The 27538-nt window shown below is 44.6% G+C and overlaps 1 protein-coding gene across 3 annotated transcripts in view; it reads left to right on the top strand.

Moving 5' to 3' along the window:
* SPRYD3 (SPRY domain containing 3) overlaps window positions 1-27538 on the top strand; it is a 472005-nt gene that overhangs the window by 125858 nt on the left and 318609 nt on the right. For all 3 annotated transcript variants that reach the window (XM_069230934.1, XM_069230932.1, XM_069230933.1), the window contains exon 5: window positions 14842-14977. In XM_069230934.1, the coding sequence (XP_069087035.1) occupies window positions 14842-14977 (136 nt within the window). The remainder of the gene's footprint in view (window positions 1-14841; window positions 14978-27538) is intronic.

Genomic DNA, 27538 nt, shown 5'->3' with positions numbered 1-27538 from the left:
TCACAATGGGAGAAAGCAGAAAGCTGCAAGAGTGAGCTGAAGGGGCCAGGAGTGGCTTTAAATGGATTGAAGAGGCCTGAGATGGCTTCATGATCACCCTGACTCAGTATTCAGTGTTTGCACATTTAATTGAGGCAGCCACGTGTTTAAGAAGAGGGCTTTGGACACTGGCACGTTTTTATTTACAAATTAAGCACTGGGCCATACCATATACAAAAATAGTGCATTGCGAAGTGAGGTCCCCCACCAAGGATGTGGAATAGTTAGGAGGGAGCTGGGAGAGATTGGGACCCCCGAAGGTAACTAGATGACTCCAGCGACCAGGAGAGTAGACATAAGTTACTTGGTCTTCCCAAAGACCAACAAGGGGACTTGGAAAAGGAAGTTTGCAAGAACAGGACCAGCCCAGTGGAACCAAACGATGGATTCTTGATGAAGAGGACCTGCAAAAGAAGTGGACAGAATCCAGTCCACATTACCACGTGGGGGACGAGCCACTGCCCACCCTTTTGTGGGTGAAGATCTGGGTCGACTGTGGAAGATGAAGATCAGCTATGGAGCCCAGGAGCTGAAGAGGAGTCCCTGAAGTTGTGCAGAAGATGTCCCACACTGGTCGCAGACGGGTCAGTAGTCAGGAGGACCACCAACAAGCCTTGGCAAATGCAAATCTGGACAGAAGAGGATTTGCAGAGCAGAAGACCAGCAAGGTCCAAGGGACTCTGCTCTTGGAGGGGAGTCCAGGCTGTCCCTCAGCTGTCGGCAGAGCAAGCAGAATTAGTTAAAACGCCTATAGGCAACCCACTGGCAGCAGGCACAGTAAGTTGCAGTGAGGCTCAGTCAGCACACTTGGAGAGGAGTCCTATGTTGCTGGAGCAGCAGGTGAGAGACTGTCCTTGCAAAGATGAAGTGCTGTGGGCCTGGGCTACTTGGAGCCTGAAGATCCCTCAGAGCAGGAGTCAGCAAGCCTTGGTTGCTGCAAGAGTTGTGGTGCACAGGAATTTTGTCTTGTAAGGAGAGACAAGAGCTCAGCATCTCCCAAATTGGACAGAAGGCAGTGGTTCTGAGGGGTCCTCTTGGTCCTCTCTGCCTGTGTGGGAGGTTCTACATAGTTCTAGTGGAGAGCCGATCCCAGCAGCTGGACGTCGTTGCCTTAGGGGCCTGCGGATGCAGAGAAGTGACTCCTTTGCGCCAAGAGAGATTCCTTCTTACTTCTTTGCTGCTGCTGAAGTCTTGCCGAACCCAGTGGATGCACAACTGTGGAAATGTTGGAATTGCTGGAAGGATGTGGAGAAACAATGTTTGCAATGCAAGGTCTTCTCAGGAGTGGCAGGCTTGTTTGGTTCCTGTGAAGTCCAGCAGGGGTACTGATAGCCAGGAACAGAAGAGGTTGACGCAGAGGAGTCCTGGTGGAGTCTTGTACGCTGAATCTGGGGACACACCTGCAAGGAAGTCCCTAAATAGCCCTAACGGGGATCTTTGTCACTCTGCAGAGTAACCACCTATTGGAGGGGGTCACTGACATCAGTCCCCTGTCCTGACCAACTAGATGCTCTTAGGCTTTTTTGCCCATCTTGTGTCCAAGATAGCAGAATCAACTGGCCACCTGGAGGAGCTCTGGGCACCACCCATGGGGTGGTGATGGACTCTTCTTTGTATGGTTTCACACCAGAGCAGGGACCAGCGGTCCCTGGACTAGCGCAAACCAGATTATGCAAGGAGGGCACTAAATGTGCCCTTCAAAAGCCACTGGCCCAGCGTTGTAACACCTATTTCCATGGGAGAAAGTGTTGCAACTCCTCTCCCACAGGAAATCCTTTGTTCTATCTTCCCCTGCTTGAGCTGGTCAAGCAGCAGGAGGGCAGAAACCTTTGAGGGGCTGCAGCAGTGTGGGCTGCCCGCAAACCCTGGAAGACTGGTAGGAGCAATACTGAGGGGTCCTCTAAGGAGTCCTCTGAGTGCATGGAATCATGCCACCAGTGCTGGCATTAGTATTGGGGTATGATTCAGACACGTTTGATACCAAGCATGCCTAGGCTTGGAGTTACCACTATATTGCTAGACCGTAGGTAGTGATCTGTGGCCAGTACACGGGTAAAATGGCTTCCCCGCACTTACGAAGTCCAGTCCAGTGCAGTGGAACTGGAGTTCCGAGGGGCACCTCTGCTCATGCAGGGGTGCCCTCACATACAGGAACCTGCACCTTGCCCTTTTGGCTGAAAGGGCCTACCATAGGGGTGACTTACTGACCTGGTGTAGTGCCCAGCAGTAAAAGGGTGCACGTACCTTTCACGGAGGCTGCAATGGCAGACCTCTAGACACAGTTTGCATGGGCTCCCATGGGTGGGATAATACATGCTGCAGCCCGTGGGGGATCCCTGGTGTACCAATTCCCTGGTTGCCTAAATACCATATAATAGGGACATACAGGGCTACACCAGTATGCCAATTGTGGGCTGTAAAGGGTACCAAAGGAACCAAATTTAGAGGGGTAGTGCACCATCACTGGGGCCCGGGTTAGCAGGATCCCAGTGAAAACAGTCTAAGCACACTGATAAACAGGCAAAAATTGCCGGTAACCATGCCAAAAAGAGTGACTTTACTAAAGTGGGGAACAACAGAAATATACGTCTTTGCAACACAAGCAAATGTGAAATGCCAATGCTAGGCATCGAGACACCCACACCACCAATCTCTTTGGATTTCTCTGTCCATAAACTGGGTGTCACAGTGGCCTTTTTCCTCAGGATGTGCACAATGTTTTAAAGGCCCACTTCCAGGCAACTACAACTTAGTATGCTCTTATAGCACTGAGGATTAGTCGCCAGGCGAGGGGGAAGGGTGTGGGAAGGGGACAGTGGGGAAGGTCCCCAGGCGAATCTGACCTAGAGCCCACCCTGGGTTGACCCCTCCTGGCCAACACACTGATACCTGCAGCCCGAATCCAGAGGACTCCCCTGACCGCGACCAGATCCAACGAAAATACCTGACACCCAAGGAGGCCCCTGCACATGCAGCCCCTTGGCCTTGGGAAATCTGACCGATGGTCCAGCAACGTTCAGCGGGTGCCTCCACTACCTGTCCAGCCTTTGGTTCCTCCAACCAGTGCCCTGGACCCAGCCTGCAGCATCTTTTGTGATCCTTGGGGTCCCCTATTGAACAGCATTGGGTGCATAGCTCTGTGTTTGCATCCTGCACCCGGCTGCCCCTGAGCAGCTGAGGGTGTGTTTGGTGTGAACCTGTGGCTCCCCCCAGGTGCAGACCCAAAGCTCCCAGGCCTGTGTCCTGGAACCGCAGGTACTTACCTGCAATGTGCTTTCTGCTGACCACCCCCAGTTCTACTAGGATTCCATTGTAAACCCAATGCCAACTTAAAACGTTGCACCCAGCTGGACCCATGTTGCTGGTGGTGCACTTTTGGAGTCAGCCTAAACTTTGACCTGTGGACATCCTAACCCCTGAAGACTGGAATCGTAAGTCGTGTACTTACCTGTTAACTGTGTTAACACTTTTTTCCCTCTAGGACTCAATTGAACTGTCAACTTTTGAAATGGAAAAGTGTTAATTATCTGTAAACTGCTTAATCTTCAAAACCAAACAAAGTGCATTTGATACATATGCTTGATACCTATTGCCAACTGTACTTACCTGCAACAAGGACCTTCTGGTTCTAGAAATAAAGTAACAAAATATATTTTTGCTATATAAAACAGTTGGCCTGGAGTTAGTCATTGAGCATGTGCCTCATTTCTTGACACTGCGTGTACAGCAAATGCTTTGCCCTACCCTCTGATAATCCTAACTGCTCGACCACACTACAACAAAAGAGAGCATTTGTATTATCTACTTTAGCCTCTGGGGAACCCCTGGACTCTGAACACTATACCTTATTTTTATATAGTATATACAGAGCCAACTTCCTACAGTTGGTACGAGTGGAAGGTTCACAGAATCTTCTGTGTGCTTCAACCTGCAGCGGGAGCAGACCGGGGATCACGAATGCATAGGGAGCTGGCCTGCGATCAGGAATGTTGAATACCTTTCACACATTTAGCGCGATGCTCTGAATCAAAGAAAATATTCGACAATGAGGCAATACCCACTAACCCTATGACCATGGTAAATAACAAAAAACAATATTCTATGGTCAATGCAAGTGGGAAGTAATCCTAAACTTCCAGGATAAAATTATATATTAACCATTAAATTCATCCAATCCTTGTTTGGTTAATTTAGACAGTTTATTCCTTTTATCAACTTAACTAATTTTTTAGCTATACATTTACACATTGACAGATTATATGATTATTTAATTGGATTGGATTCAAGGATTGGATTAATTTAATTGTTAATATATAATTTTACCGTGGAAGTGTTAGGATTACTTCCCCCTTGCAGTGACCATAGAATATTGTTTTTTTGTTTGTTTTCTGAATCAAAGAAAGGCCCAAAGGAACTGCGAGGAGGATCAGAGTTCCTGTACCAACTGGAGCCAGAGAATAGTGAGCAGCTCCCATAGTGCAGGCACCATGTATGAGGTCCCAAGATGGCCACCCTGGGAAATGAAGTCCCACATGTCTGTATACTGTACGAAGGAGAAACAAAAGGTATTAAGACTTTGGGCACAAATAAAACAGTAGGAAGGCAATACATTTGGCACACATAATGTTTTTTAGAGTAACTGAGTGGGACAACGAAGCCACCAGCATGCAGAGCATGAGAAATGTATTTGACCAAAATGGGAAGTGCGCTTAGTACCATGGGAACAGGGAGCAGCCCATAGTGTTTAGCACAGCCTGGGTGGGCGCGGGCCCCAGAATGTGCACTGCCGTGGTGCTGATAGCTGCTCAGGGAGATTTGCTTATGCTTTTCTTCGGATACCTCTCTTACACAGGGTAATCAACAAATGCAAACACACCAAGGTGAAGCAAATACTTATTCCCCTGCAGTGGGCAAGGCAGACATGGTACTTGTGAAAAATACAAATGACGCAGGTTCCACATTCAAAAATTACCAAAGTGGCTGGACCTGCTTGCAATGCAAAGGGAGGAGAGTGCTCCATTTGGAACCAGATTCGCTGAAATTGGCAGCATGGCTCCTGAAGTCAGAGTTAGTACACGTAGACTTGCCAAAAAAAACAATGGGAGTTCTAAGAGAGGCAAGAAGGCCAGCTAATATAAAATGTTTTATGGCAAAGTGGGAAGATATTGACAGTGGTGCCAAAAATGTGGCCTGTTGCAACAAAATACTATGGACACTAAAGTGCTAAAATAACTTGCACATCTCCTAGACGGCAAGCTCACTTATGCATCATGAAAGGTTCTTCTGGCAGCAATTCTGGCATACACAAGAGGACTTAAAGGGATAAGATTCTTTAGTTCACCAGTCATAAAACGCTTCTTTGAAGGAGCAAAGAGACTAGCACCTACTTGGAACCTTAATCCTGTATTAACACAATTGATAAGGAATGATTTTGAATCTCTACACAAGGCTTTATTAAAGATGCTTACTCTGAAAACAACTTTTCTGATGTCAGTGACATCACTATCCACAGAGAAAGCGGGACTAGAGGGGCTTACAATCCAAGAACCATACCTGAAAATACACAAGGATGGAGTAGTCATGAGAACAGATCCTCATTTCCTACCCAAGGTAATTTCACATTTTCATAAAAATCTAACGATTCTATATGTATATATTTTTTTCAGAGAACCAAAAAAATAAAGCAGAAAGAGCGTAGCACACGTTAGCCGCAAGAAGAACAATTGTGTGCTACATAACAAAAACAAGTAGGACACAATTATTTGTTTCCTTTGCTGATGGCAATCTATGGAAACCAGTGACAAAGGGTACGATTGCTAAATGGATTTCACAAACCTTTCAAAAATGCCATGCAAATGCAGAACTGCATTCAAGCACCAATCCAAAAGCGCATTCAACAAGGCAAAAAGGAGCAACCATTGCCTTTCTCACTTGTACACGCTTACAGGACATTTGCATGGCAGCTACTTGGTCATCAGTTAATGTTTACAAAACATTATTGCGCAGACATTCAAATCGACCTAGGAAGCTCAAGTGGAACAATAAGTGCTTAAACATCTATTTACTGATTTAAATCCATCTTCACTCAAACCTCCAGAAGTTTGAAAAAAAACTACAAAATTCAATGAACAGCATGAGAATGCAGAAAGGATTCATGCTACAAAACAGTTTCGTACCTGTAGAAGTAGTTTTACAGCTTGAAGAATTTTCTGGATTCACAAGTGACCCACCAACGTCCCGTAGAAGATGGGAGAGAAGGGAAAAAAAATAATCTGAAGATCGCTACCATGAGTGGGAGGATAAGGCACCCAATGGTTTAATCATCAACGCTTAGCAACAAAAAAAGATTACTACTACAGGGTAGAGTTCCAAACCCAACCTCTGAATGGCAGAATAATGTACAGCATGTGAATCCAGAACATTCTTCAAGCTGCAAAACTACTCCTGCAGGTAAGTAGTGTCCTGGTATCTAAACTTATCCAATATGGACCTCTCAATCTCAATTTTGGAGTGTATAGACATTTTAATAGAAGCTAAGTCCACCTCGTAGGGCTTCCTATGCAGTTAAATGGGAGAGGAATCCAGTAGAGCATCAACTCCAAGTTTCATGTATAAGAGATAATCCCTTGCCTAGCCAAATGGAGGCTGGAGTTTACATTCTTAATAAAACATCTTGCACCCATTTGAAATTATAGACCATGTCCGTCCAAACCTCTTCATTTTTAGTATTCCTGTATTCAAAAACATTTTAGAAGAAATTATTTTTTTCCACCAGAGACTTCCCATTACCCCATGAGGTTTTGAATATAGTTCTTAACAAACTTATTTGCTCCTCCAGTTCCATTTTATCCCATCCACAGGGTGTCCTTGCAACTCTAGACATGGAAAGTATTTTCCCAGCTCATAGTGAGATCAAGGTCCTAACCTTTTGCAAACATTCACAGTATTTAATAAGTTTTCTTCCCAAAATACTGTTTGTTTCATGTTACTCAAACAACTTTGTTTTCTACCATGTTCCAAAGTACTTCCTCTCTAGCTGAAATGTGCCTTCATACATTGCATTTGAAGAGTGCTAAACTTTTATCTGGATAAAACTAGATACCTATGAAAAATAGGTCAGGCTTCCTTTGAAGACCTCTTTAGGGAGTGTGTATACTTTTATTTGCTATGTCCACCGCTCTATTCAATATGTATAACTAAAAACAAAAGTTTTCTGGAGGAGAAGAAAAGGTTGCTTCACCCTCTATACCCAGTCTTCCACCACCCCATAAAAAGAACTTACGTAATTGCTAAAGACCAGGCTTAACTGGGATGCTGCTTGTGGGTGCTTCTGTATGGGAGCAGTTTCATTTGTTTCAGAATTTAAGAATTGTGGCCTTTGTACCTATATTGAACACATTTCTTTTCATTTTTCCTTTGCCGCAGGTCTGTGAAATAGTTTTTCTGATGATTCTAGTGACTCTTTAGTTCTGTTAGCATTGGCTGTATATGTATATGTATATATATAAATATACGTTCTATGGCATGTGTAGCTGCAGATACACATGCTGTGCATTATCCTGCCATCTAGTGTTGGGCTCGGAGTGTTACAAGTTGTTTTTCTTCGAAGAAGTCTTTTCGAGTCACGAGACCGAGGGACTCCTCCCTTTCGGCTCCATTGCGCATGGGCGTCGACTCCATCTTAGATAGTTTTCTTTCCGCCATCGGGTTCTGACGTGTTCCTCTTCGCTCCGTATTTAAAATCGGGAAAGTTAGCTATTTATCGGAAAATTCGACGGTATTGTTCGCGCTTGGTACTGGTCTAGTGTTAGTACATCGACACCGAAAGAAGAAGCGCTCCGGCGGCCCTTCGGGGCTTCCACTCTTCAGCGGGGCCTTTCCGGCCCGACCGTGTCTATCAGCGAAACTCATGGACCGGACCCCCTTCCGCTTCTGCCCGAATTGCCACGCAAAGTATCCTTATACAGACCAACACTTGGTCTGTAATCTGTGTCTATCACCAGAACACAGGGAGGATACTTGCGAGGCTTGCCGGGCATTTCGATCGAAGAAGACCCTACGCGATCGAAGAGCCAGAAGACTTCAGATGGCATCGACACCGGCCGAACAGATCGACCTCGAGGAAGAGATTCTCCATTCACGACTCAGACGACTCCGAAACTGAGCAGCCGAAGGCGCAGCCAAAAACTATGAGTAAATCTGCCCCAGCCAAGACTCACTCCAAAATTATAAAGGACAAGGGGATGCCACCGCCAACAGGCCATGGCTTAACCTGAAAACACGGGGACCAAACATCGGCACCGAAAAAGGCCTCCCAAGAGCCGAAGACATCCGACTCCGGTTGAGATACCGGCTCCGAGAGTTCGACACCCCCAAAGTTAAAAAGGTTTCCTCGGAGCCGAAAAAGACCGTACCGAAACCTTCGGTGTCGAAACATGCAGCCTCGGAGCCGAAAATATGCTCCTACACAGAAGAGCACGGACTTTCCAGCCAAATGCAAGGGCACAGATTTGAGCAGGAATTAGGTATGGGAGAGCCAGACCATACTCAAAGGAGGCTGCAGCTCCAGAAAGAGACTGGTAAAATTCAAACTCTTCCTCCAATAAAAAGAAAGCTAGCATTCCAGGAGGCGGAAATGCAGCCAAAAGCAAGTGGCAAGAGACAAAACACCACCAAGGTTTTCGCCACAGCCTTCACCACTGCACTCACCACATCTGTCCCCGGTAGCAACACCCCCAATGCAGTCGCCAACACACACGGATGACACAAGATGACCCGGATGCATGGGACTTATATGATGCACCGGTCTCAGACAACAGTCCCGATTTCTACCTGGCAAGGCCGTCACCACCAGAGGACAGCACTGCATATATGCAGGTGTTATCAAGGGCAGCTACTTTCCATAATGTAGCAATGCATGCGGAGCCGATAGAAGACGACTTCTTATTTAATACCTTGGCATCCACTCACAGCTCTTACCAAAGTTTGCCAATGCTCCCAGGCATGCTACAGCACGCCAAACAGGTGTTCCAGGACCCAGTGAAAGGCAGAGCCATCACGCCTAGGGTGGAGAAGAAATATAAACCTCCCCCCAACGGACCCTGTGTTTATAACACAGCAACTAACACCAGATTCGGTGGTCGTGGGAGCAGCCAGAAAAAGGGGAAACTCCCAATCGTCAGGAGACGTACCACCGCCCGACAGGGAAAGTCAGAAGTTCGATGCTGCAGGCAAGCGGGTGGCAGCACAGGCAGCCAATCAATGGCGGATTGCCAATTCGCAGGCTCTACTGGCTCGCTACGACATGGCACACTGGGACGAGATGCAACATATAATACAGCACTTGCCCAAGGAACACCAAAAGCGTGCTCAACAGGTTGTTGAGGAAGGACAAGCGATTTACAACAACCAAATAAGGTCTGCAATGGACTCGGCAGACACAGCAGCACGGACAGTGAACACTGCGGTAACCATTCGCAGGCACGCATGGTTACGGAGCTCAGGTTTTAAACCGGAAATCCAGCAAGCTGTGCTAAATATGCCGTTTAACCAAGAACAATTGTTTGGCCCGGAGGTGGATACGGCAATCGAAAAGCTCAAAAAGGACACGGCCAAAGCCATGGGCGCGCTCTACTCTCCACAAAACAGAGCCACTTTTAGAAGGCCACAATTTAGAGGGGGGTTTTGTTCCCAAACCACAGAGCCTTCCACCTCACAAGCCAGACCCACATATCAGGGCCAGTACCAAAGAGGTGGTTTTCGAGGATCATACAGGGGTGGACAATTCCCAAAAGCAAGGGGGAAATTCCAAAGCCCTAAAACCCCTCAAGCCAAACAGTGACTTCAATGTCACAAACCCCCACCACTCAACACCAGTGGGGGGAGACTTACCGCATACTACCACAACTGGGCAAACATAACTACGGACGCATGGGTCCTAGCCATTATTCAACATGGTTATTGCATAGAATTCATAAATTTCCCACCAGGTGTGCCCCCAAGAGCACACAATATGTCCAAACAACACTTAGACCTGTTACAGCTAGAAGTTCATGCATTGTTACAAAAACAAGCAATAGAACTAGTGCCCAAACATCAAAAAGGTACAGGTGTCTACTCCCTGTACTTCCTAATTCCAAAGAAAGACAAAACGTTGAGACCCATATTAGACCTCAGAACTCTGAATCTCTACATCAAATCAGATCACTTCCACATGGTAACACTTCAAGACGTGATTCCCTTACTTCCATATACCCATGCATCCTTCTCACAGGAAATACTTAAGGTTTGTAATACAGGGCGTGCATTACCAATTCAAGGTGTTACCATTCGGGATAACAGCCCCAAGGTTATTCACAAAATGCCTTGCAGTAGTAGCCGCTCATACAAGGAGACAGTACATGCACGTATTCCCCTACTTAGACGACTGGTTAATAAAAACCAGCACTCAACAACAGTGTCTGCTTCACACACAATACGTTATAGAAACTCTACACAAACTAGGGTTCTCTATAAATTACCAAAAATCACATCTACAACCATCCCAAATACAACAATACTTGGGAGCAACACTCGACACAAAAAAGGCGATTGCCACTCCAAGTCCACAAAGAGTACAAGCCTTCCAAAATATAATATTAAACATGCACCCAAACCAACACTACTAAGTGAGGTTTGTAATGAAACGTCTAGGCATGCATGCATAGCCATTGTCCCAAACGCAAGACTACACATGCAGCCCTTACAACAGTGCCTAGCAACACAATGGACACAAACACAGGGTCAACTCCAAGATCTAGTGTTGATAGACCGCCAGACACACTTCTCGCTTCAATGGTGGAACCCTATAAATTTAAACCAAGGGCGGCCATTCCAAGACCCAGTGCCTCAATACCTGATCACAAGATGCTTCCATGATGGGGTGGGGAGCACACCTCAACCAGCACATTTTACAGAGACAATGAGACGTTCAACAAAAACAACTGCATATAAATCATTTAGAACTGTTGGCAGTGTTTCTAGCATTGAAAGCATTTCAACCACTGATAGCCCACAAACGCATTCTTGTCAAAACAGACAACATGACGACAATGTATTACCTAAACAAGCAAGGAGGGACACACTCGTCACAACTGTGTCTCTTAGCACAAAAGATTTGGCATTGGGCAATTCGCAATCACATTCGCCTAATAGCACAATACATCCCAGGGATTCAAAACCAGGTAGCCGACAGTCTCAGTCGAGATCATCAACAGACACACGAATAATCCCCAGATCCTACAAGATTTCTTTCTGCGTTGGGGAACACCAAAAATTGACCTGTTCGCAACAAAAGAAAACGCAAAATGCCAAAACTTTGCGTCCAGGTACCCACACCCTCTGTCCAAGGGCAATGCGTTATGGATGAGTTGGTCAGGGATATTATTTGCTTACGCTTTCCCCCTCTCCCACTCATTCCTTATCTGGTAAACAAACTGAGTCAAAACAGACTCAAACTAATACTCATAGCACCAACTTGGGCTCGCCAACCGTGGTACACAACACTGCTGGACCTATCAGTAGTACCTCACGTCAAATTACCAAACAGGCCAGATCTTTTAACTCAACACAAACAACAGATCAGACACCCGAATCAGCACCGCTCAATCTAGCAATCTGGCTCTTGAAGTCTTAGAATTTGGACACTTAGACCTTACACAAGAATGTATGGAGGTCATTAAACAAGCTAGGAAACCTACTACAAGACATTGTTATGCAAACAAATGGAAAAGATTTGTTTACTACTGCCACAATAATAAAATTCAACCACTACATGCTTCCGCAAAAAACATTGTAAGTTACTTATTACACTTACAAAAATCTAACCTAGCATTCTCTTCTATTGAAATACATCTCACAGCAATATCTGCCTATCTGCAGATTAAACATTCAACATCGCTCTTTCGAATCCCAGTCATCAAAGCATTTATGGAAGGATTAACAAGAATCATACCCCCGAGAACCCCACCCGTCCCTTCGTGGAACCTCAATATTGTATTAACACGACTCATGGGACCACCATTTGAACCCATGCACTCTTGTGAAATGCAATACTTAACTTGGAAAGTAGCTTTCCTGATTGCTATCACTTCTCTTAGAAGAGTAAGCGAAATACAAGCATTTACTATAAAAGAACCCTTTATACAAATACATAAACATAAAGTGGTTCTCCGTACAAATCCAAAATTCTTACCAAAAGTTATATCACCCTTCCACCTAAACCAAACAGTGGAACTCCCAGTCTTTTTTTCCACAACCAGACTCAGTGGCAGAAAGAGCCTTACATATGTTAGACATCAAAAGAGCACTAATGTATTACATTGACAGAACAAAACAGTTTCACAAACCAATTATTTGTAGCCTTCCAAATACCTCATGAAGGGAATCCTATATCCAAGCAAGGCATTGCTAGATGGATAGTGAAATGTATTCAAACCTGCTATATTAAAGCAAAAAGGGATCTACCTATTACACCAAAGGCACATTCCACTAGGAAAAAAGGCGCCACAATGGCTTTTTTAGGGAATATACCTATGACAGAAATTTGTAAGGCAGCCACATGGTCTACGCCTCATACATTCACAAAACATTACTGTGTAGATGTGTTAACAGCACAACAAGCCACAGTAGGACAGGCTGTATTACGAACATTATTTCAAACAATTTAAACTCCTACAGGCTAAGACACTGCTTTTGGGGAGATTACTGCTTACTAGTCTATGCACAGCATGTGTATCTGCAGCTACACATGCCATCGAACGGAAAATGTCACTTACCCAGTGTACATCTGTTCGTGGCATGAGACGCTGCAGATTCACATGTGGCCTCCCACCTCCCCGGGAGCCTGTAGCCGTTATAAGTTGAATGAAACTTGTAAATTTGTAAATATATACTATTCTTATACACATTATGTACATACATACTTACTCCATTGCATGGGCACCTTTACTATATACACAACTCCTACCTCACCCTCTGCGGGGAAAACAATCTAAGATGGAGTCGACGCCCAAGCGCAATGGAGCCGAAAGGGAGGAGTCCCTCGGTCTCGTGACTCAAAAAGACTTCTTCGAAGAAAAACAACTTGTAACACTCCGAGCCCAACACTACATGGCAGGATAATGCACAGCATGTGAATCTGCAGCGTCTCATGCCACGAACAGATGTACACTTGGTAAGGGACATTTTCCATATGTATATATATATCATGTGTTTATTGCCAATAAAGCCTGTTGTGAGGCTTACAAAATTAGTATTAGTTTGGTATTGTTGGGGCTTATGACTTTAATGAAGATTCCTCTGGGGGACATCTGGAATTGCTGGTGGGCACCTTTTCCTTTTCTCTAGTCTGTTTTGTTGTAGTACAGTGGTAATATAGAATTTGACCGTTTTATTGGAATAATAAATGTATAACTGTATGTTTATTAACAATCAAAATTAATTAGGAAAACCCAATAATTCCTGTTTCGCATGAATAAAACAAATTTTTCCTAAAAGACCTAAAAAAGTGGTCACAGTGCCCAAAACAGCTTTAAAGTCGAGCTCACAGATTGTACCTAGTGAGCCAGGCCACGTAGAGAAATTTAGATACGCACACCACAATCACAGTTGAAGAATAGCTTTTGCAGATCCTAAGGGCATGTTTTTGATTTGTTAGGCACAAAGGCAGACCCAGAAGGACATTCCATCTGGGTCTGGGTTTGGGGTATTTGGGACAGAAAATCAAGAGGTTATTCAGTTTCGTTCAGAAGCCAGCATAATTGACACAGTGTAGACCTGGGCTGTAGAGAGTCCTACAATGCACCGTAGGCAGCATTTGGGAGAGGCCCATATCCTAAACTGCAAAAACAATGAACGAGCATACACAGGTCTGATGTAATTTAGAAATTCCTCTGCCTTAGGCACGGATTTCTGCAATAAAAATATCTTGTGAGGCTCCCTGTGCAGCTAGATAATTCATGTTAAGTAGCAATTCACTCCCAATATCTAGATTTGACATCCGCACCGCAGCGGCTGGGACAGAAAGGGTCATGCCAAAAGTTGGCTAAGCCTAGTTGATACCATGTTTTTTTTTTTTAAACCTAGGCAAGCCACTTGCTCTTCTGGGAACATTGTAGTTCGATTATAGAGATAAGGCCCTTTCTATAGGGGCATAGTTATTCAGGGGCCCAAATGAGCACCAGTGTAGTATCTGCCTTAATGTAACAATCTCAGAGACAAGGTTAAGATCAAGGTCCAGTGTTAAAGGCACAAAAGATCTCCGTAGACCAGTAAGAGCCCTAGTGATGATGTTACCCTCGGACCCAGAATACCCATGTAGCAATATTCCCATAATACAGCAACATATACTGCCACGCCCCTTGCTTTGGTCTTATGTTTATCACTACCATTTTTCTAAAGAACGTGTTGCTGGCCTACATTTATATTCACTACCATGATATAATATATCAAATTGAATAAAACGTGACATGTGTTCTTAAAACGAAGTGTTCCTTCGTCCAGCATTTTGTGTTTTTATGACTTCAATGGAAATTCTCATTATTACCAAAACATTGAGAAAGTATTTTTTATTTATTACTTTCCTTCTGTACATATGCTGACTGGTTTTAAGCCCTTCAAGAGTATGTTGGATGAACTATTAATACTTTTTGAGAAAGATGGTAATAGAAGTTGATTTAGCTTTTTCTTTTGTTTTATAGTGCATTATTTGCTTACATATTAATTCTTTGTGTTTTCACTTCTTTTGATATCTGACGTTTACAGGCTTTACAACGGACGTGCCAAAGGTCGACAGTTTGGTTCCAAATGCAGTTCAGGTGATCGTATTGGCTGTGGAATTGAGCCAGTTTCTTTTGAGGTCCAGACTGCACAAATCTTCTTCACCAAGAACGGAAAAAGGGTGAGTGTTATTAAATGTATTGTCTTCAGGATCCCGACCACTGCGTTGGTGGAGATGTTTCCGTCATTGGTTAAGAATGCTCTGTCACCTAAACTTATTCTTCCTGTTGGCAGGTATACATTTGCAAATCCATACACATGGTATTAGGAAAGGGACATCCCTCCCTTCTAATTTGGTGTGTTGAAAAAAGGAGCAGGTACTTCTTCCCAATATTAGCCCTTGTTGATTTCACTCTGCCCATCAGTAGTATGACACGTTTCTAGAGTACGTTTGACTGACTGGACTGAAAAGAGACCGCGAAAAACGAATTTACCTGTCTGGACTAGAATCATTAATTTTGCAGTCAAACAGAGAATCTCTAGCAGCATCATTCCAATAGAAACCACAGGTAGCCATAGTAGCTGTTCATTTTAAAGTGAAGAATCACATCAGCCAATTAAGATACCAACATTTGGAGGCAATACCAAAATGTGAAAGGGATAGCAATCCAAGATTGTTTACAGTGTGAACCATATTGTATTATATTGTAATAATATTTTATATAGTGCTTACTACCCCTGACGAGGTGTTGAAGCGCTTTTTGGCGAGTAGCACGCTACTCCAGATTCCAACAAGAATTAGTGGTGGATTAGTATAGGGAAATATGAGTACAGTTTTAGTATTATTGGGAGTTAATTTGAGCTGTGGATATGAGAGTCTGTTAGTTAGATTGACTGGAGCAATGGAGGGGTGGAGGAGTAAAGAATCCAGAAGTGTTCATTGGGAGTTTATGGTAATAGGATTTAGGCTTGGGATGAGTAAAGGGAGGATGGAAGAGTCTGTGGAAGGGGTTAGGGAGATCATAGTAGCGGGGTGAGATAAATGAGGGAGAATATAGTAGGGTTGTTTGGGAGATCATGGTAGTAAAGTGAGGTTTGGTGAGTTGGATGTGGAAGTGGAGGGAAGAGCTTAGGCAGGGTTATTTAGGAGATGAAAGTAATAGAATGTATTTGGGATGAGTCAGAGTGGGAATGGAGGATAGATTGATAGAGACATGACCTGGTGATGGGTAGATAAGTGTGATCTAAGATGAGAGCAGGGATTCATAAGTATCTACTGTAGTATAACAACTTATCTATGAATTATGGAATGACCTATGAACATGTTAAGCATAGAATAACACACACACACCCCCACACACACCCCCACACACACCCCCACACGCACACACATATATACACACGCACACATATATATGCACACGCACACATATATATACACGTGCACACATATATACGCACACATATGAATACACACACGCGCACACATGTACATACACATACATATTTAAACCATGAGTAAATATACTTAAACAGGATTAAAGAGTGTGTGTGTAGTTTGACATAGTAGCAATATATATTTTCTAAAGAACTATATATAACTAGATTAGAATATACACATAATCAGAAACAAATATTTATCAACATAGGCATATGCAGTCCATAGTTGTTTGAATATGGTGGTTATGAAGGAACGAGGCAACTCTTGAGTAGTGTTCTGAAGGCAAGATAGTTATCCGATGGCTCTTATAGTTGGGGGTAAGGAATTCCATAGTTTGGCTGCTTGAACGGAGAATGATGTACCACCTATAGTCTTTTTCTTGTATGGTGATGTTCTAAGGCGGGGTGCCAATCTTGATGGATTAATCGCCTTTACTGTTTAAATTCTTAGATATAGAATGTTAAATTGTAAGGAGAAACTACAGTGAACAATCGTAGGTGTGTATCGAAGTGACTTACATGATGAAAGCTACTTAGAAAGGGCTAAAAGGAAACGTTAATAGCAAATAACAGAGTTCCACTTGACAAGAGGCTAGTGGTTTATTTTCTAATATGTGCATTGATACATTAAGAGGTTTGTTGCTTTTATTGTTGAGGTGTTATAATTAGTGGATGTTTATAGTAAAACTGTTTTTAATTTGTATTTTTTCATAAATATAACTTTGGTTAACAAACGGTGAATTCTTGTTGCACATTTAGTCAAAAGATATTGCCAAGCAGGACTTCTGATGTGGTTTATCTCAGGACTTAAGGAGAGCAGTATGGATGGATTGAAATTTAATTTTAAAAGGTTAAAACTACAAAATAAATGAAAAGGATTCAGCAAAGATTTTGAAATATTTGGGAGACGTTTTTCCTGAGATGTGTATGCATAGTGCTACCTTGATACTTGTAGATGCTTCAAAGAATTTTCTTTGGAATTTGGACTCTGGTAGTCTCAAATATTCCATTGAGGAATTAACTAAATAGAGCAGGGCACACAAACCTTTTTGTACTTCTGATCAATGAAAATCATTGTTAGCTACAGAAGTCCAAACAATTCATGCACTGTTACCAGACCCCCACGCCCATCTTCATTGACTTTAAGGTTGATATCCATAAAGCCAGATACAATGGTCTAAAAAGCATTCTTTGAGTAGGGACACTATGACAGGACTGCATGCGTCAGTGAGAGCATGGCCTTTGGGGATGTAGGAACATGTGCATATGTATGGAATACATATGAATGGGTAACTGAGAGCCTGTGTCGTATGTACTTGTGGCAGAGGACATACCTTTCACCACATGCACCACCGTTACTTGTATGACACACACAAGCAATATATTTTAAATGGAAGAAATTTAAACTGCAGAAAAATATTCTGCAAAAGTGGTCAAAGTATGGAACATTTTTCTGCACTTTAAATTTCTCCCCCTTAACAAATTACTGTATTTTTCAGTTATATATGGCATAATGTCAACTGGGAGCAAGAAGCCTGTTCGTAAACACAACACTTTGAAATGCGAGAAAATTAAAATGAAGAGATAACTTAATCATTAAGGTAACTTAATTTTCATTTTCTCCCATTGAAAAAAAAATCTGAAACATAATTTTGTTCTCACACTCCAATATTGAGTTGACAAGGTATTTTATTTAAGAGTTAAATCCCTCGGTGCTTCAGTTCTTCACCTCTGTGCCCCAGGCCCAGCATGGGTCATTAATCTGACTGAGCACTTCTCATTATCACGCCCTGCTGTCCTCAGCCTGATTATGATAATGTAAAATAAACACAGCCTTCCCTTAACTTTAAAAGGAAAATGTGACCCTACGCTTATTTATTAATGAACACAAGGCGGTGAGCTGTTCTGAAAGTGTCTGGGAGCTACTGGTAGCTTGTTAGCCTCAGGTTGGAAACACCTGAAATAGAGCACCTAATTAGAACAAGTATTAACCGAGACTGTAGCAAGAGTAATTAAATCTGTTTAGCTTGATTCAGCGACTCATCAGATATTGCTCTGTTTCAATGATCTGGCCTAGCAGGCATAAATTATTTTGAAGTTGATTAATCTGGGGAGGAAGCTATACAAACCAATAACTGTTTATTTAGCTCACATGTACGACGTAAAGCTGCAGCTTCTTCCACAGGGGTTTCCCTTTGAATTGAACACTACAAAACACATTTGATCTAAAATATCACTGTGTTCCCCTTTATCGATGAAAGACGTATTAGGAAATGTACTTATGTATTGCCAGTTAATGTTGCAAAATCTTTAGCACTATACTGTTAATAATCCAAAACATTCTGGTAGTGTGTTGTCTGTAAGGCAGTTCTTAGGAGCGAGGATGTGCTTTATCTTAATTAGGCTTATTTTTCTCAATTGCTTTCTATACACTTTCTCCGCTGGACAAATGTACTTCCTTGGTAAAGTATCTTAGTCCCAGTGCATTCCTAGCCACTTAAAACCTTTTCATCTGCCTAAAACGACAATATCTGAAAAAGAAAGTAGTATCTGCTCTTGATATATGTACCACCCCCAACAACATTGACGTTGTCGTACCCTTTGCAATGAACATTGTGCTCTTGTCCAACTTCCCTGCTTTAGAGAAAGTCTAGAAGGGCAGCACCATCAACCGGGTTCTAGCTTCATCCATCTGAATTTGTTTTTAATGGCCTTTACAGATATCTGTTAGTGTAGCAACCAAAGCCTCCAGCTAGACTGCTGGTGCCTCTGGGCTTCTGTGTACCTTTGGTTACCTCACGGAGGTGCCGAACTTTCATGTAGATGACAAAATGGAGACACATTTCCTGACTGCAATTAGCAGTCTTTTGTCAAAGATCTGTAGTGGACAATCCTAATGCGTTTTTTTTTAATTTATTTTTTTAAGGTTAACCGGCACATGCGCCTCACTTGTGATACTGTTGTGTACAATAAAGGGCTTGGAGTCAGCCTGTCGTTTACCATTTGTTGACTTGTGTGGAACTGTAATTCGTCACTGCAGGCCACGCATCGTTTTGATTCCTCTGTGTGGAGCAGGGACCAATCGCTGATTGATTCAGCTTAATCAGTGTCCGTCCGCTGCTCCTGACGTGATTGAGATACTATTTTGTTCTTTTAACTTCTAGTGCTCTGCAAACAGGAGGCTTGTGACCAGCAAAAACGTGCCCAGCAGGACAAACTGCAAAAAAAAAGAAAAAAACTTTATTGCTAACTCTTTTTTATTTTGCCAAGTAGTCTTTTCTCACTGTGCACTCAAGTTTTCTTTTGTTTTTGCTTGTGAACACTGTTCTCAAAAGATGCTTTAACCCCTTCGCTGCCAGGCCTTTTCCCCCTCCTGTGCCAGGCCTTTTTTTGCCTATTTGGGGCAGTTCGCGCTTAGGCCCTCATAACTTTTTGTCCACATAAGCTAACCAAGCCAAATTTGCGTCCTTTTTTTCCAACATCCTAGGGATTCTAGAGGTACCCAGACTTTGTGGGTTCCCTTGAAGGAGGCCAAGAAATTGGCCAAAATACAGTGAAAATTTCGTTTTTAAAAAAAAAAAAATGGAAAAAGTGGCTGCAGAAGAAGGCTTGTGGATTTCCCCCTGAAAATGGCATCAACAAAGGGTTTGTAGTGCTAAACTCAGCAGCTTCCTAGCTTTCAGGAACAGGCAGACTTGAATCAGAAAACCCAATTTTTCAACACAATTTTGGCATTTTACTGGGGCATACCCCATTTTTGCAATTTTTTGTGCTTTCAGCCTCCTTCCAGTCAGTGACCGGAATGGGCATGAAACCAATGCTGGATCCCAGAAACCTAACCATTCCTGAAAAGTAGACAAAATTCTGAATTCAGCAAGGGGTCATTTGTGTAGATCCTACAAGGGTTTCCTACAGAAAATAACAGCTGAAAAAGAAAAATATTGAAATTGAGGTGAAAAAAACATAAATTTTTCTCTACGTTTTACTCTGTAACTTTTCCCTGCAATGTCAGATTATGGAAAGCAATATACCGTTACGTCTGGTGGACTCCTCTGGTTGCAGGGATATATAGGGCTTGTAGGTTCATCAAGAACCCGAGGAACCCAGAGCCAATAAATGAGCTGCACCCTGCAGTGCGTTTTCATTCTATACCGGGTATACAGCAATTCATTTGCTGAAATATAAAGAGTAAAAAATAGCTATCAAGAAAACCTTTGCATTTCCAAAAAGGGCACAAGATAAGGTGCTGAGGAGCAGTGGTTATTTGCACATCTCTGAATTCCGGGGTGACCATACAAGCATGTGAATTATGGGGAATTTCTCAAATAGATGTCTTTTTTACACACTCTCCTATATTTGGAAGGAAAAAATGTAGAGAAAGACAAGGGGCAATAGCACTTGTTTTGCTAATCTATGTTCCCCCAAGTCTCCCGATAAAAATGATACCTCACTTGTGTGGGTAGGCCTAGCGCCGGCGACAGGAAACACCCCAAAGCGCAACGTGGCCACATCCTAAATTTTGGAAAAAAATGGAGGTGTTTTTTGCGAAGTGCCTACCTGTAGATTTTGGCCTGTAGCTCAGCCGGCACCTAGGGAAACCTACCAAACCTGTGCATTTCTGAAAACTAGAGACCTAGGGGAATCCAAGGAGGGGTGACTTGCGGGGTTCGGACCAGGTTCTGTTACCCAGAATCCTTTGCAAACCTCAAAATTTGGCTAAAAAACACATGTTCTTCACATTTCTGTGGCAGAAAGTTCTGGAATCTGAGAGGAGCTACAAATTTCCTTCCACCCAGCGTTCCCCCAAGTCTCCCGATAAAAATGATACCTCACTTGCGTGGGTAGGCCTAGCGCCGGCGACAGGAAACACCCCAAAGCTCAACGTGGACACATCCTAAATTTTTGAAAAAAACAGAGGTGTTTTTTGCGAAGTGCCTACCTGTAGATTTTGGCCTCTAGCTCAGCCGGCACCTAGGGAAACCTACCAAACCTGTGCATTTCTGAAAACTAGAGACCTAGGGGAATCCAAGGAGGGGTGACTTGCGGGGCTCGGACCAGGTTCTGTTACCCAGAATCCTTTGCAAACCTCAAAATTTGGCTAAAAAAACACATGTTCCTCTCATTTCTGTGGCAGAAAGTTCTGGAATCTGAGAGGAGCTACAAATCTCCTTCCACCCAGCGTTCCCCCAAGTCTCCCGATAAAAATGATACCTCACTTGCGTGGGTAGGTCTAGCGCCCGTGACAGGAAACACCCCAAAGCGCAACGTGGACACATCCCATTTTTTGAAAGAAAACAGTGCCTACCTGTGGATTTTGGCCTGTAGCTCAGACGGCACCTAGGGAAACCTACCAAACCTGTGCATTTCTGAAAACTAGAGACCTAGGGGAATCCAAGGAGGGGTGACTTGCGGGGCTCGGACCAGGTTCTGTTACCCAAAATCCTTTGCAAACCTCAAAATTTGGCTAAAAAAACACATGTTCCTCACATTTCTGTGGCAGAAAGTTCTGGAATCTGATAGGAGCCACAAATATCCTTCCACCCAGCGTTCCCCCAAGTCTCCCGATAAAAATGATACCTCACTTGTGTGGGTGGGCCAGGTGCCTGCAACAGAATAAGGCCCAAAACCTGAAGGGATAGCACAGCAAGTTTATAAGGGCATATTCTTTTATACATCTTTAGACGGACTCTGCTTTGGGGACCCACATAAGTGAGGTGTCATTTTACTTGGGAGACTGAGGGGAAAACTGGGGAGTAGGAATTTTGTGCTGGAGCGGTGATCCTACTAAGAAAAATCAGGAAAATATGCTTTTTTTATGCAAATTTTGAGGTTTACAGAGGAGTCTGGGTAAGAAAATGTTGGGGGAGCCACACAAGCCACACCTCCCTAGACTCCTTGGGGTGCCTAGTTTTAAAAAGTTTCTGGGTTTTGTAGGTTTCCCTACATGACGGCCGCACCCAGGACCAAAAACATAGGTGGGCCCTCCCCCCCCCCAAACACAGGTATTTTTGGAATATATCACTTTGATGTGTGCACATACGTCCGTGATGTGCCAAACACTAAAATTGTGAAAAGAAACACACTTAGGTTATGTGAAGAAGACCCCTCACCCACCAACCAAGTTGGTGGCATGCTTCATCATCAGGGTCCCACCCGAGGCACCTAGTGTGTCTCAAGTGTGCTGCGACGCCTGATTACAGCGGAGCAGGTTTTGTCATTTGTACCACACATACTGGTTGGATTTGGCACGAGGGTGAGTGATGGTTCAGTAGATCAAATTTTATTAACAAGAGATTTCACAAAAGTGAAATGCACTGGTAATAACTGAAAGGCCAAAAAACTGAACCAATGACTCACAGCTCGTGAGCTGTAAAGCCACGACAAGGCACCAACCGCTTTTCAGTCCATTCACACACCTTTCATACATGACATGCACTAGACCATTCACGCCGCCAGCCACGGGCCCAGCACATTACAAGACTCGCATCCACAGACAGTGCCAGTCAAGGGCCCATCACTTTCATACGCCCACATGCCTGATACAGCAATCACACCAGCTGATGAGTGTGTGGACAAGCGTTTGCCCGGCACTGCCAGCCAAGCGCCACCCCACCCACACCGCCAGCCAAGCGCCACCCCACCCACACAGCCAGCCCAGCGCCACCCCACACACACAGCCAGCCCAGCGCCACCCCACACACACCGCCAGCCCAGCGCCACCCCACACACACCGCCAGCCAAGCGCCACCCCACACACACCGCGAGCCAAGCGCCACCCCACCCACGCCGCCAGCCAAGCGCCACTCTACACATGCCATCCCCTTTTTTTTGTTTTTAAACAACAAAGAAACCACTAATCATAAATTAGTACAAAACTACAAACACAAAAGCTCTAACTGAATACATGACTAATGCCAACCGTGAAACCGAACATATAAAAATATAAAACACCAGTTTACGCTCACGGAATTTCCCAATAATTCTTCTGTGTGTGGTAGCTCCTGAAACAGCCACCCACACACAGCCCAGGCTTTGAAGGACAATCAGGGCAGTACATCCTAGTCTCCTTCCTGATACCTCTTCTAGCACAGACTCTACATCTCTTAGCAGGAAAGTTTTTTTGGGCCGTGGGAGGAATGTGCTCAGCAAGGTGACGATCTTTCAATCTTGCCACATCCTCCACCACTGCTTCTCTAGGAACTCTTGCCTGTTCTAGCACAACAAGGCTAGCTATGATAGACTCCTGAAATTTCACAAATGTCATCCTTGACTCTGGAGAACTATCCTTAAACACAACAAAAGCATTAAAAGTTGCCAAGTGGAACAAGTGAAGCGCTAATTTCTTATACCACACATAAGACTTACGAGCAGCAGTGTAAGGTTCTAACCTCTGATCTACTCTATCAACACCACCCATGTGCTTCTTATAGTCTAAGATGCACACAGGTTTGCGCACTTCGGCAACCTGACCCCAAAGAGCCACAGGTGAAGTACTCTCATCATGGATGGTGCTTAGCATGTATACATCCCTCTTGTCTACAAATTTCAGAGCTAGCAGCTCATCATTCCGCAAGGCACTGCACTGTCCCTTCTCAAGTTTTTTACAGACAAGCTCTTTTGGATAGCCTTTCCGATTAGAGCGGATTGTGCCACAAGCAACAGTGTCCACTCTGAACAACTCCTTGAACAACCGAACTCCAGTGTAGAAGTTATCTACATATAAATGGTGACCTTTGTTAAACAGTCGTCTACCAAGTTCCCACACAATTTTCTCACTAACTCCAAAAGTGGGAGGACAACCAGGGGGGTCAATATTGGAATCCCTACCAGTGTAGACCCGGAAATTATAAACATATCCTGTACTACTTTCTGACAGCATATACAATTTAATTCCATACCGTGCCCTCTTGCTATGAATGTACTGCCTAAAAACCAAACGACCCTTGAACAGGACCAAAGACTCATCTACAGATATTTCTTTCCCTGGAACATAGATCTCTGAAAACCGATCTACCAAATGATCAAGGACAGGTCTAATCTTAAAAAGACGATCAGAATCAGGATGATCTTGTGGCAAGGCTAAAGCATTATCTACAAAATGCAACATCTGAAGAAGAAGCTCATACCGGTTACGACTCATGATGGCAGGAAATATAGCAGTTGCCATCAAGGGACTAGTAGACCAATATGAAGACAGCGACGGCTTCCTTATCAGCCCCATCAAAAAAGTTAAACCCAAGAACTTTTTCAACTCTTCCAGATTTGTGGGAATCCACCGGCTAGCTCTAGAGTGTGGCCTAAGTCTGGCAGCGTTGTTCCTCAAAAACTGCTCTGCATACAAATTAGTCTGCTCAACAATCTCTTCCAAAAATATATCGTCCATAAACAACTCAAAAAAGTTGACGGGCAAAAAGTTTTCCGTATTAACTCGAAACCCTGGAAAACCAGTAAACGCAGGCAACTGTGGCTGCTCCATGTTTGGTGCAACCTATGCGTCAGGTCTTCCAATGGGAAGCCTTACAGCCGCTGGCTCCTGCACCATTGGCACATCACTGTCCTCCTCTAAAACAGGCCCTTCATCAGCACTGAGAGTGGCTTCATCATCAGATGATTCATCTCTGACAGAAAATTCACTTCCAGAATCCTGCACTTCCTCCTCTGCCTCAGATGCAGAGTCAGTCTCATATTCATGGTCAGAAGATGACTTAAAAAGCACACTAACAACCTGCTGAGCGGTCATCCTACGGCTGGCCATGATCCTTCCTACAAAAATTAACTGGACAAATACACCACCAACAACCAGCACTGTGTAAGATAAGTAACAAAGTATAGGTTTATCACTAAGAATTATAAACTCAAAAACTATACTGCTCACTTGCCTGAAGAAGCTTGACTCACCAGCAACTACTCTGCACAGCCACAGCAATCACCAACGATATCCCACTAAAAAGAGGAAAAAAAAAAGCAAATTAGACATAAGACAACACAATAATCATTGTGCATAACTCGAAGGACAATTTCACACACAATCCTGCATTCAGTACACCACCTACAAACATGTCATTCATGCATTGCAACAATACTCACTTGGAGTAAATTTATTTACTTACCTAAAACATGCAACTACGCAAACCGCAGGACAACTACTGCCAAAACTGCAACAAGCCACAGCAAAGTCAGCAATAGCTTTGAACTAGAACAAAAAGGAGAAAAACTGTTATTATCATAAAAGCAAATACTTCGCCAGTTGACAAACACTCCGCCACTAACCATTTTTTCATTTTCCCTTGTGTCTAGTCTTCTCTGCTTGGGGGAAGATGGGCCTAAAAAAAATAGGCCAATTTACCCCCAAGGGGAGGGGGCAGAAATCGCCCAGATTACATTGCACCGTTTGGGGGGGGCGACCCTTTCCCAAGGGGCCACCCCCCAACACAAAGCACACATACAAACATATTTTTCTGGTGCTATTGGGATTCTGCCCCCCTTGGGGGCAGAAAGGCCTAAGAAAAATAGGCCTCTCTGCCCCCAAGGGGGGCAGAACTGCCCAAAAATACATGTGGGCCCCTGGGGGCGACCCTTGCCCAAGGGGCAGCCCCCCAACACAAAAAATAAAAACCAACAATAAAATCTCTGGTGTCTAGTGGCTTTCTGCCCCCTTGGGGGCAGATCGGCGTAAAAATAGGGCCAATCTGCCCCCAAGGGGGGCAGAAACGACGAAAAATACATTGCGCCCCCGGGGGGAGCGACCCTTGCCCAAGGGGCCACCCCCCAACACAAAGCACACATACAAACATATCTTTCTGGTGCTATTGGGATTCTGCCCCCCTTGGGGGCAGAAAGGCCTAAGAAAAATAGGCCTCTCTGCCCCCAAGGGGGGCAGAACTGCCCAAAAATACATGTGGGCCCCTGGGGGCGACCCTTGCCCAAGGGGCCACCCCCAACACAAAAAATAAAAACCAACAATAAAATCCCTGGTGTCTAGTGGCAGATCGGCCTAAAAATAGGGCCAATCTGCCCCCAAGGGGGGCAGAAACGACACTAAATACATTGCGCCCCTGGGGGGAGCGACCCTTGCCCAAGGGGCCACCCCCCAACACAAAGCACACATACATACATACTATTTCTGGCGCTATTGGGATTCTGCCCCCCTTGGGGGCAGAAAGGCCTAAAAAAAATAGGCCTCTCTGCCCCCAAGGGGGGCAGAACTGCCCAAAAATACATGAGGGCCCCTGGGGGCGACCCTTGCCCAAGAGGCCGCTCCCCAACACAAAAAATAAAAATCAACAATAAAATCCCTGGTGTCTAGTGGCTTTCTGCCCCCCTTGGGTGCAGATCGGCCTAAAAATAGGGCCAATCCGCCCCCAGGGGGGGCAGAAACGACGTAAAATACATTTGCCCCCAAAGGGGAGCGACCCTTGCCCAAGGGGTCGCTCCCCTACACTAAGCACTCAACAGAGAAATCCCTGGTGTCTAGTGGGCATTCCTGCTGCCCGATCGCATCGCGATCGGGCAGCAGGAATGCTCAGACATCGAGGGAAAGGAAAACCCTTTCCTTTCCCTCGATGCCTCTCTCAGAGCACCCCCACCCCGCACGAAGGTGAAATACTCACCTTCTCCCTTGACGCGCTGGAAGCAAATGGCTTCCAGCGCGTCTTTCCCCCTTTCCATGAAATCAGCGCGCGATCGCGCGCTGACGTCATGGGGGGTGGGGGGGGATGGGGTGGGGGGGTGGGCGTGAAAGGGGAAGGGATTCCCCTTTCAGCCCTGGCCTGGGGGTGTTGGGGGGCGGCCCTCGGGGGAAGCGCTAGCGCTTCCCCCGACTGCCAGTCCCAGGACGTAATGGTTACGTCCATGGCGCCACACGGGCGCTGCCATGGACGTAACCATTACGTCCCTGGCGGGGAAGGGGTTAATGCATAATCGTGCAGTACACCCCAATCCACCCTCTCCAATCCGCCCCACTTCAATCCACCCCACCCGACACCAGTCCATCCAACTCCAATCTGCTCACCCCAATCCAGTCCACCCCAATCTAATCTGCTCCACTGTAGTTCTCACCACTCCAATCAAAAACAATCTACACCACTCCAAAGCAATCTGCCAAACTCCAGTCCAAACCAGTCTGCCCCACTCTAATCTACCCCACTGCAGTCCACTGCACTCTAGTCCAAAACAGTCTGCCCCACTCCAGTCTAAACCAATCTGCCCCACTGCAATTCAGAGCGTTCTGTCCCATTCCAATTCAAAACAGTCTGCCACGCTCCAGTCTGCCTCACTCAAATCTGCCCACTTTAATCCAATA

The sequence above is a fragment of the Pleurodeles waltl genome, chromosome 4_2 (genome assembly GCF_031143425.1).
Source record: "Pleurodeles waltl isolate 20211129_DDA chromosome 4_2, aPleWal1.hap1.20221129, whole genome shotgun sequence".
Lineage (NCBI taxonomy): Eukaryota > Metazoa > Chordata > Amphibia > Caudata > Salamandridae > Pleurodeles > Pleurodeles waltl.
This window is presented reverse-complemented; position numbering and strand designations above follow the sequence as displayed.